Source organism: Pollicipes pollicipes, unplaced genomic scaffold, assembly GCF_011947565.3.
Source record: "Pollicipes pollicipes isolate AB1234 unplaced genomic scaffold, Ppol_2.1 Scaffold_5724;HRSCAF=6776_pilon_pilon_pilon, whole genome shotgun sequence".
Lineage (NCBI taxonomy): Eukaryota > Metazoa > Arthropoda > Thecostraca > Pollicipedomorpha > Pollicipedidae > Pollicipes > Pollicipes pollicipes.
The window spans coordinates 4,891,537-4,902,435 of NW_023596746.1; the positions used below are offsets into that span (position 1 = coordinate 4,891,537).

A 10,899-nucleotide genomic window follows, 5' to 3' on the forward strand; every position below is an offset into this window, starting at 1 on the left:
AGAAATATCAGAGATTTGATAAGAAAAGGTGGTAGCACATCGAGTTCGATAAATGACGTAATTGCTTATAAGGAAAGGATTTTGAATATGCCAGTGAAATGGTAGCTTCAGCTGCGAGGAGTTCATGCGCACTTGGTTCGTAAGCGCCGATCTCATTTTATCCCGTATTTGTATACAAATACAGAGATCGAGGGCGATCCTTCCAGATAGCAAGGGGAGAGGCATGCAGAGCCTGGCATTAGCCGCGCACGAAAGCGGATGATTATAGAAGATACGTGATAAGTGAATGCTTTGACAGACTGTGTATCTGTGAGCTGTGATAGCTGCGTTGAGTAGCGGTAAGTGGGTAAACGTCATGTGGACAATCACAAATGATAATGCTATGAAATATTGCGATAAGCCTCAAGAACGGCGTAGTGTAACTACCTGTAAATTTACTACCATACTCAAGGTGCCATTTTCAAGGTAAAGATGCACAAGGGAGTTAACTGGGAGTGACATGATTGTCTGATCAAGGAGCTTGAAAGATTGTTAGGTGACTGGAAAAATGTTGACCCTTGTGTCCTGCAGCTGCTGCACGCACACAGAAGATCAGGTTTGCATCCACAAGCATCCCCAGATCTCTTCAGAAACCTGCTACAGCTCAATGCCCCTTGTGGTGGAGGCCAAATTCCTGTTGTCCCAGCCTAGGTGTAGGGTTCTGCACTTGCCTTCATTGAATGGAGGCTTCCAGATGAACAAGCAGGCTGCCACAAAACAGACTCTTGCTGCAACAGGATCCAGTCTGGTGGTAAACTGTGGGTGAATTTTCAAAGGGCTACATAGCCACCATATGACTTCAGACAGATTTCTAAAAGGCCAAAGGAGATGGGGACTGACAGTGATCCCTTTGGAACATTGCTTATAGCTGGCATCCAGCTGAAAATGTACCCATTCACTAACACTAACTGCTTCCTGTCAAAAATGGAGGGTCTTGATCCACCATTCCACATTGCAGAAGTTAGTAGTGCTGTTAAATAATTTGTCTTTTTCAGGAGCCACCTATATGGCACAGAATCAAAGGCCTGGTGATGTTGGGCTCATGACATCAACAGGATGTCCAGCTGTAATTGTCTTGCTCCAAGCTTCATTGGATGTCACTATTGATTTTGGATTGTAGTTGATTGATCCCAGAGCCTACTTACTCTGCCTGGGGTCAGGATCAGTGGGGTTATTGTGTGCCTGTGTTGCAGATATTCAAGATGGATGATGAACAGGTGTGTCCAAGATGCAAGACCAGCAAGTACAGAAACCCATCTATGAAACTTATGGTGAATGTGTGTGGCCATCCACTTTGTGAGAACTGTGTCAATCTCCTTTTTGCCAAAGGTAAGCAGCAACCATGCTTCCACCATCCATCAATGGGGAACCAATTGCATGTCACCAAAGGCCTGATGTCATGGCTTTCTGTGCCAAGTTGTGCTGTTCATCATTAGGAGGGTCCTTTGGCATACTTCTTAAGCAGACAGGCAAAGTCCTGGTGCATTTTTCTGATTGTGCTTTACAAATATATTTAACCTAAAACCATATTTGTATCTTATCATTTGGTCATTTCTCTGTTTTGTAGTTTTCCAAGTACATCTTTGTAGCCCATTGGCTCTTTCATGCCCCCCCCCCCCCCCCCCCTGTATTTAAGCTGCAGTCGATGGTGCAGCTTATGCAAGATGTTGGAATGCTCTGGTCCTGGCATCGCTATTGTAAAACCCGCATTCTCATGTGGATACATGGACTGTGTTGTGACTCAGAGGCCCACGTGCGGTATGCCGGCAGGCTCGGGCACGTGCCCGCAGTGCGATGTGCCGCTGCGCCGCAACGGTTTCCGCGTGCAGCTGTTCGAGGACGCGACGGTGGAGAAGGACATCGACATCCGGCGGCGGATACTGCGCGAGTTCAACAAGCAGGAGGAGGAGTTCGCCTCACTGCGCCAGTACAATGACTACCTGGAAGATGTGGAGACCATCATCTACAACCTGGCTAACGGCGTCGATGTACTGGCCACCAACAAGAAGATCGAGGCGTACAAGCGCGACAACCGCGAGTCAATCGTGCGCAACCGCGCGCGCGGCCGCAACGAGGAGGACGAGCTGGACGAGATCCTGCAGCTGGAGAACGAGCTGAACGAGGAGCGCCAGCGCGATGAGCACGAGCGGCTGCTGGCCGAGCGGCGCCAGAAGGTCGAGAAAAAAGAGGCGCTCATCGACGAGCTGATGACCTCGTACGGGGACGCCAAAAGGATCGTAGCCGACCACACGCGCGCGGCCGAGCCGGCGGCGGAGGCGGCGGCGCCGCGGCCGCGCGCCAAGCCCACTCAGTTCTCGAGCGGCGTGCGGATCGGCGGCGCGCGCGTGGGCGTGCTGGCGCCAGCAGTGCCGGTGGACGAGGGTGAGCCGTTCGTCTACGAGCGGCCGACGCTGCCCATGGACGGGCCGGCGCCGCCCGAGCCCGAGCGGCTGGCCGAGGCCGGCTACCTGACGCACGTGCGGCTCGCCGGCGAGGCGGAGCGGGCCGGCGGCTACGCCGCCTCGCTCGGCTGCCTGCGCGCCGTGCAGGAGGCGATGGCTGGTCTTCTGTTCTTCCCCGGCGGCGACGGCTGAGATGGCCGCCGGTCTCGGCGGCGGCGCCAGGCCCAACCCCGGTTGATGGACCTGCTTGTGCGACCCCCGGCCCGTCCGGCCGGCGACGGCCGCCTGATACGGGGCGGATCTAGCGCCCGGCACGGCGTCGGACGGGCGGCAGCCGTACTCGAGGCGGTGGCGAGGCCAGGTGTGCGCGCCGCGATCGCCCTGCTCCACGACCGGCCCGTCCAGAGCCGGGACTGCGCCACGCGTGGCGCGCCGCCTGCGTGCGGCATACGTACCTGACCAGCGGCAACCAAGGCTCTTGGTTATTGTTTTCGGTGAATAAACGGCGATGCGCTTTCAGTCTTGTTTCTATCGGCCCCCCATCCGGAAACAAAGAGTGCTTCCGGTGCGAAGTTTTGTTTGCCGTGAATATATAGCTCGCCACAGCCTTACAATGCAGTCGTGAAAGGGCTGATTAGAACTGTGCAGACGTAACAAAACGTGCTGAAGGGCATAAACCCCGACCAATGAAAGTTAAGAACAGTTGTGCCAAATCAGTGTACGTGAGCTGATGCGGGCTTCCCTCCGGTCATGTAAGATTCGGCCCGTTCTCAAGACGCAAGCCTCCGGTCCAAGCGTGCCCTCCAAATCGCCGTTGTTCTGACGCATGTGGGAAGTGTGGTGAAGGTACGGAGGTCTCGCGTGCCGTTCAGGTAAAGGCACAGCGGCCCGTTTGTGAGCTGCACTCACCTTACCGGCAGAACGCGGAGGCCTTTTACGAGATTCTACGACAGGCGGGCCTGCGTCTGAAAACCCCGGCACACGGAGCGTGTTGCCGAGAAATGACCGGCACTCCAGCCAGACCCCGCACGACCGGCGAATTACGTAATGCTCGTAACGAGTATAGGTCAATCTCCAGACGCTTCCATATACGTAAATTAAGTTTCAGTCTGCATTCATCAATATTCGGACTGCACTATGGACGCGACATGAATACCCTCGTACATTAGTCACACCTCAATGATGCGGTGAAATGAATACCTTGAACTGGCAAAGACACATGCATGCAGGTCATTACGCTTCTCACGGCGTTATGATACTATTTCTGCATTATCCTACGGCGTCCTGTACGTGACAAAATGGTAAACGCGTTCGTCAACCTAAACCACTAATGGAAATAACTTATGCCGAGTAACGCCCCATATGCTGCTCCACGCCAGGAACGGCTGAAATAGGCATGCTTGCACCATGGTCTTGAAACTAATCAAAGAACAAACGACTGCACAACGTTCTTCAATGGTTCTTACCTTTTCACCGTCAGCTCACACCTCGGCATCAGGCCTCTCACACCATGAACATAACTCAAACACCGCAAGCGCAAGACCGCTGCCACATACATAAACCGGCAGTCATTTCATCGCCCACGCCTGCCAAAACAACATATCAAAACAAAGCAACAGCTCTCACGAAATGCACTGATCCACACATGAACCCCTCATCAGCACGGCCGACACCACACACAGCCGCGCGTGGGTGGCGACCTCAGCCGCCCCGGCGCTCAGTCGGAGTCGTCGGCCGTCGGCTCGTCTTCGTCGCCGCCCATGGAGCGCAGGAACGCCATCGCCACCCGCTCGGCGTAGTCGTGTCGCTGGCTCTCCGGCACGCGCGCCGCCGCCGCGCGCAGCTCGGCCAGCTGCGAGAAAAGTGCTTCGAAGTCGTCAACGCCGTCCGAGCCTGCGGCGCCAGCGGCGGGCCCCACCATCGCGGCCATCTCCGACACCAGCGAGTCTGTCGGCGGCGACAGATGCTTAGCAGGGGCAGCAGAAAAGAGTCAGGCAGAGACGCAACGCGGGGTCAGAGGGACAGCGACACAGCGTCAGGCGAGGCAGCGACACAGCGTCAGAGGGACAGCCACACGGCGTCAGCAGAGCAATGACACAGTGTAAGAGGGACAGCGACACAGTGTTAGTGGGGGGCAGCGACACAGTGTCAGCGGGGCAGCGACACAGTGTCAGCGGGGCAGCGACACAATGTCAGCACGGTAGCGACACAGTGGGGCAGCCACTGGGGTCAACAGGGGAAGCAAGTCAGCAGCGGGAATGGTGACGGTCAGCAGTGGCAGCATGAAGGCCACTCGGGAGAGGATAAGCATGTTTCTGGGGATGTCCACCGAGCAGGTCGCCCGGCGACCAGTGACAGACACGTCGCCCACGCACCGACGGCGTCCGTATCTCTGTTGTCGGCGGGCGTCGGCGCCGGCGCGGCCGCCGTCGGGACGGCGCTCGGCCGCTCCTCGGTCAGCTCGTCCAGCAGACGGTTGGACACCTCCGGCCGGTGGTCTGCAAACACGTGCCGGCTGAGGAAGGAGGACCGAGCCAGCGGTCCGGACGCAAGAAGCCGGTAAGCGATGGTGTTTTGGACACCACACAACACTGGCTTGAGAACACTCTTAGACGTGAGAGCTTTCCTCGCATCACCATTCTTCGCTCTCTGATCCAGCGGGCCGCGGAAAACACCACCTAATGGGAACGCCGATGGCGCCGCGCAGACCACAGGCGTGGTCGCCGGCCGTTCACGCCGCACGCTCTCGCTCGTCTGCACCGTTCCGGCCCACCTTTCATGACGAGGTTAGACCAGGTGTGCGCGTGCAGTGCCTGCGTGATCCGCTGTACGCCGGTCGTCTCCGGAAAGTCGTCGTCGGGATCAGCCTCCTCTGAGGGGCTTAGTTCTACAAGCTCGAAGCCGTGACCGACGCACCACTCTTGCGCTGGCGGAGGTAGTTACATTGAAATGCCCACTCAAACCTGTGACTGATGTATCACTCCTGGGTATGATCCAGACAATTGTTAAGACTAGGCAGGCTTCATGCACTCAGGCCCCCATCTTCTGCACTGCTCCTGCTGACAGGGCCAATAGAGGGCATTAATGGCAAGTTAAACCTGTGATTTTGACACCATTCCTGCACTGGCTGGGTCAACAGTGAGCACTTACACATCATTCATGCCTGATAAGAGTCAGTAGAGGCATGTCACCACCAGTGTTGAGTTTGTACAAACCTCGTAACCTGGAGACAGGAGTATTCTCATGGCAGGTGTTGCACACAAGAATGCAAACATCTGGCTCAAATTCCTTGGTGAATGCCAATATTGAGTCCACTTCATCCAGTCCATTGGCCTGGAATGGTAGTGCTGGTGAGGGGAGGGGACAGGGGCAGTATAAAAATAACTGAAATCAGGTTCTTTCTTCATCCCATTCATACCACACATAATGGGAACATTTTGTATTTTAGAAGTGACAGTGTACTTATCTATTTTGAATCAAATTTGGGGCTCAAATGCAAGCAGCACATGATGGCAACAAGTACACACCACATATCCTGGGGATAAATTGAACCCAGCAGCCCACCTCATCAGAGTTGAAGTAGATGACAACAGCTTCACACCTATCTGCCAAATTCTTGTCTGGAAGACCCTTTCTCTGAACATGGCACAGCAAAACATCAGCAGTGTAGTATTTATTGTCCACATGCCAAGGATAGCAAACAACCAGATCTGAACTGCTTCTCTCATCCAGTGATGATCCAGGCATATCTGAAACACCATCAGAAGCCAGAAGCTGCACACTTGTTGTCATAAAAAGACCTGGCACGGTCAAGAGACTATTCTCCTGGTCTTTCTATGTGAAATACAGCTATTAGTACTGCATCATCTTTGTGTATAGTGTTTCTTGTAAATCCAGTTGAGAATTTACGTAATTGCGACTGCTTGCATTATTGTTTTTGTTTTACATTCCAATTATCATGCAGCTTGGCTAAAAACAACTTATAATGCAACTTGTTTGAGAATGCAAGTGCATGATACTTCCTTTGCCTAAAAGTAATCCTTCATACATAAATGCATTGTTAACAACAAGGCGTTGGCACCAATTTCAAAACTGCTCAAGGATCTGTGTTGTAAGAAAGTCAAGAACTAAATTCTGATGAATTTGCATTACTTTTATTCAGGAAAGTGATACATACTGTGAATAATGTTGTTAACCACAGTGGATTCTGGACCATAGATAAAGACACATGGCTCTGTGTCTGGCAGCATATTGAACAGATCGTTGCCTGCTTGCAAAGGCAATAACCGAGCGCCTGGCTTGGCGACGGCGGGATCACGATCGCGTAGCACGTTAGTTGACGTTAGGTAGCCTTGGTAAGACCTCACATGCGCGACGAATGTCTTTTGAGCGCTATGAACATCTGTGTAAATAAAAGGAAACAAATAATACAAACTATTTATACTCCTAACCTATCCATTAGCTTTAGGATCGGGGCACAAAGCTTAAAGCTGCCTTGAAATGTTCTTATAATGCTTTTGATGCAATTTTGAGTTGTATATTTTATTAACTGTATGATGAATGTATCAAAAAAATGCAGAAGAACCAAAAAATCAGAGTAAGTTTATTTTGGAATGTTTCATCTCTATAATCTTCAAGAACTCGTAGTTGTCATTTGTGGTGGGAGACCGTGTGGTGTACATTTGGTAGCGACCGTTTATATAGTATTGCACATCTCTCACTCAGGAACGCAGTTAATAGGCGTGTTATGGAGGTAAGAAGTTTTCGCTTCGTGTTTTATCCCCTGGTCAGTTTGAGGTGTATTATGAGGATTTTTACAATCAACCGTGTTGCATTAGACGCGGGGCTGCCATTTTATACGACCGTATAGTGCATTCCCAATAAATGTGTAGGGGAACTCTTTAGCGACTTTCGGCAACCGCCAGGAAAAGTCAGGATGCCAACATCGCAATGGAAAGCGTGGACTGGCCTTTCAAGAAGACAATTTAATGCACCCACAGGTCAACTCCGTGTCCACTTGAAAGCTAAACTCGCATTGCAGTTGTCGTCAAGCTCCTTAGCATACGCATCCAAATACATTTCAACCATTAGCGCAGAGAAGGCTGGTGCGGACAGGGCGTGTTGATAACAAAACAACGGCTTGTGGGCTAACATCGCAGACTCCCGCCATCGGTCAATTGCCATTTCCAATGTCCTGAGGGTTTTAAGCCAGAATCTCATGGATTACGCTGTTTCTGGGGGCTGCGCCTCGGACGTTGTGCCTGGAGGTTGAATGTCTTGGAGGCTTATTTAAGTGTGGGGAGTGGGAAGGACGGAGCCTGGCCTTCCCGCCGTTCCGCTGTAAATGCAGCTTCTTCGCTATGGTGATGTATGCAGGAAATGGGCTTCGAAAGGTAGCTTTGGTCTTCCCTTTTTAGAAGCACTCTCACCTCTGCTAGGCAATCCTTTGACCCGACGTATTCGTCTGGGAAACCAGAGGTACGGGGTTCGATTCCCCGCGGTGCCCACCCTTCCTGCCAGGTTGAGAAGCAGGCGACGCCGTATAACGTCAGCAGCTGATTGCGTCGTAAAGCCCCAATGACACACGAAGTGCGCGTCGACGTATGCGTTTATTCGACGCATGCGTCGGTTGGCCGTGAGGGTCGCCTTCATGCCGGATTCACGGTTCACACTTGCGCCCAGCGCGTGCATCGCCCCTTCCCCTCCCCCCCCCCCCACATGCGCGCCCGACGCGTGCTTAGCTCCCTTCCTCCCCCCACCCACGGCACTCGCAAAGTTTGTGCCCGCGGCCTAGAGCCGGCACTGCACCGGCGCTCCGACGCCTCACCTCCCGTAAAGTTGGATACCCTTTCCGGCTCGACGAGTGCCATGTAACGGCCCCTCGCGCCCTTCCCGATAGCAAGACGAGACCAATGTAGCGGCGGTATTCTTATCGCATGTTCAATGTAAACGCCTCAGCCTACACGTGGTCGCCGTCGCCGTCCGGCATCGATGACGATAACACCAAACGCTTGTTATTGAATACGGTATCCGTGGTTTGAATTGGCGTGTATCATGTTATGGTATTGTCCATCGACTGCACCGCCCCCTATGCAGACCGCTGGCGGGGTGGACGCGGCCGCCGAGCCGCCGTATGAGGGACCGACGGTTCTCGAGGGCGCTGATGTCGACAAGGTGCCGGATACGATCCTCGAAGTCGCCGTAGACAGCGAGATGCTGCTGGTGTCGCCGCAGGAGCCAGCCGCCGCGGCCGAGACGCCCGTCAAGACGGCGAACCGACGCTACCAGAAGTACCGGTCCTCCTGGGAGGACATCCCGCAGCTGAAAGGTGTGTCACCCAGCGCGTCTCGCCAGCCACAGCTGCTGACCCCGCAGAAGTGGGCCAGATAGGCGGACGGTCGTTTGTCGGGGTCGGACATCGACACTGCATCCCAGACGCTCCATGTCCTGAAGTGAAGTATGCGAGTGTCTGTCAACGATGTGATTCAGCAATGATGTCCGAGCAAACCACGCTGCTTTTACGATAGCACCAGTGCACCACCTGCTATCCGCGCTGTACAAACCCGCTGAGCCCCCGACGCGCGCTGACAACGCCCCGATGGGCCGCCAGGCTGGCTGGAGTCAGTGCAGGACAACCCGCGCGTGGCCTGGTGCCGCGTCTGCCAGTGTGCCCTCACCTGTCACCTGAAGAATCTGATGGTGCACGCCTCCAGCAGCAAGCACCGCAAGCGCTCGCTGCTGCCGCCGGCGCCGGCGCCGGCGCGCGTGCCGGTGCGGGTCCGGGGACGGCGCGCCCCCGCTGGCGCCGTGCGGCCGCCGGCCGCCGCGCCCGCGGGAGGCGACGCCCCTCGGCTTGACGTGTCATACGCGGTATGGAGACCCGGCTGCGTCGGCTGTGGGGCCCAGGTGCTGGGCTAGGGGAATGCGGGTCGCCACACGCAGCGGCTGCCAAGCTCACTGAGCTTGGATTGTGCGTTGCTTGATGGTATCCTCCGCCGCGTTATTTGCGTGAAATATGCTTGCTTTGTGTGATGGCCCAGCCTTCTGTGGCGCTGCGCCGGACTGGAGAGCGCGCAGCCGTAACTTTTTGGGCGTGCCGTGTTTTCCGTGACGCCGGCAGGGGCGCGTGCAGAGCTGTGTGCGCTGCCGCAGGACAAAGGTCGAGTCACCTACTCGATCGGCCTAGGCGAGCAGCGCGTCGGCTTCATCGGAGCCGGCTGCATCGCACAGGCCGCCAGCAAGGGCATGCTGGACAAGGGTGAGTCAGCTGCGCCCGGCGCGGCGAAGGGCTCACTCGCGCCGGCCGGTCGCGCCACCGGCCCGTCACGCTCAGCCGGCGCTGTCAGAAGTCTGCCGTCTGCCGACGGCGAGCCATCGGTGTTTTCCGTCGATTGATCAATGTGTGCCGGCGGACCTCTGTCCCTGCTGCCCCGCCGCCCATGTCCGCCGGGATCGGTGTTGTGACTAGCGCCACGTGCTGCTCCGCGGCCCACGCCTCCCCCCCCCCCCCCCCGAGGCCGAAGTTATGACCAGTAGCACGTGCCGCCCTGCGGCCCACGCCCCCTGAGGCCGAGGTTGTGACCAGCGGCACGTGCCGCCCTGCAGCCCACGTTCCCCGAGACCGAGGTGTGACCAGTAGCATGTGCCGCCCTGCGGCCCACGTTCCCCGAGGCCGAGGTTGTGACCAGTAGCACGTGCCGCCCTGCGGCCCACGTCCGCCGGGGCCGAGGTGTGACCAGCGGCACGTGCTGCCGCCGCCAGGTGTGACCACCTCGAGCCGTGTGATGGTCAGCGCCCCCTCCAGCCGAAGCCTGGACGTCTGGAAGCGCTGGGGATGCTCCACCACACACGATAACGGTCAGTGAAAGCCTCCGTTGAACCGTCCACCAACCGGCGTAGCGCTGGGACGCACCGCAGCTGACGGGGTGGGGTACCTGGTACTAGGAGATGCCTGGTCTAAAGAAGGGATTACAACCGAGACCATTAGAGCGTAACGTAATGAGTGACGATAACACCGGATGGGTCCCGCATCTCGCAGCAGTGTATGCCTGGCGTTCCAAGCCCTTTCTCTGCGTGAAAAAGGAGTGATTGCTGTGATGCGGAGCGGTTAGGTGCTGTGATGCGGAGCGGTTATGGTGGAAATAAGTGACACACCGCGACCTCTCGCACGCTCTCTTTGTCTATGTTTCACACACCCTACCGTGCATTTTCTGAAGATATTGCCGCCGCGTGCAGGAACCCTTTGCTTAACAGCTCATTGAGTATTTTAGAAGCGATATTTTGGTTTTGAGACTGTGATACGTCACAGCACTGCTGAACCGTGGGGGTCTGTCAGAGGCCATATGCGCTCTGCCAAAGTACAGCTGCGTTCTTTTGTCAACTTGTACGTTTATTGTCATGCATCGTACAGACCTGCCTCTCTTCCTCTCCCTTTCACTCCCTGTCTTCCTTTCCGTGA

At 55.4% G+C, this 10,899-nt stretch overlaps 2 protein-coding genes across 2 annotated transcripts; one reads left to right on the forward strand and one right to left on the reverse strand.

Moving 5' to 3' along the window:
- Window positions 1-69: 69 nt before the first annotated feature.
- On the forward strand, window positions 70-2,943 carry Mat1 (CDK-activating kinase assembly factor). Its single transcript, XM_037225975.1, has 3 exons — window positions 70-338; window positions 1,233-1,368; window positions 1,810-2,943. Exons 2-3 carry the CDS (start codon window positions 1,242-1,244, stop codon window positions 2,631-2,633), a joined length of 951 nt encoding a protein of 316 aa, XP_037081870.1. The 5' UTR covers window positions 70-338; window positions 1,233-1,241; the 3' UTR covers window positions 2,634-2,943.
- A 605-nt stretch (window positions 2,944-3,548) lies between these two features.
- LOC119102573 (alpha- and gamma-adaptin-binding protein p34) lies at window positions 3,549-6,797 on the reverse strand. The gene is made up of 6 exons (XM_037225976.1): window positions 6,619-6,797; window positions 6,006-6,190; window positions 5,657-5,774; window positions 5,215-5,367; window positions 4,817-4,939; window positions 3,549-4,388 (listed from the first exon to the last, which is right to left on the reverse strand). The coding sequence occupies exons 1-6, from the start codon at window positions 6,689-6,691 to the stop codon at window positions 4,159-4,161; spliced, it is 882 nt and encodes a 293-aa protein (XP_037081871.1). The 5' UTR covers window positions 6,692-6,797; the 3' UTR covers window positions 3,549-4,158.
- Between the last annotated feature and the right edge of the window lie 4,102 nt (window positions 6,798-10,899).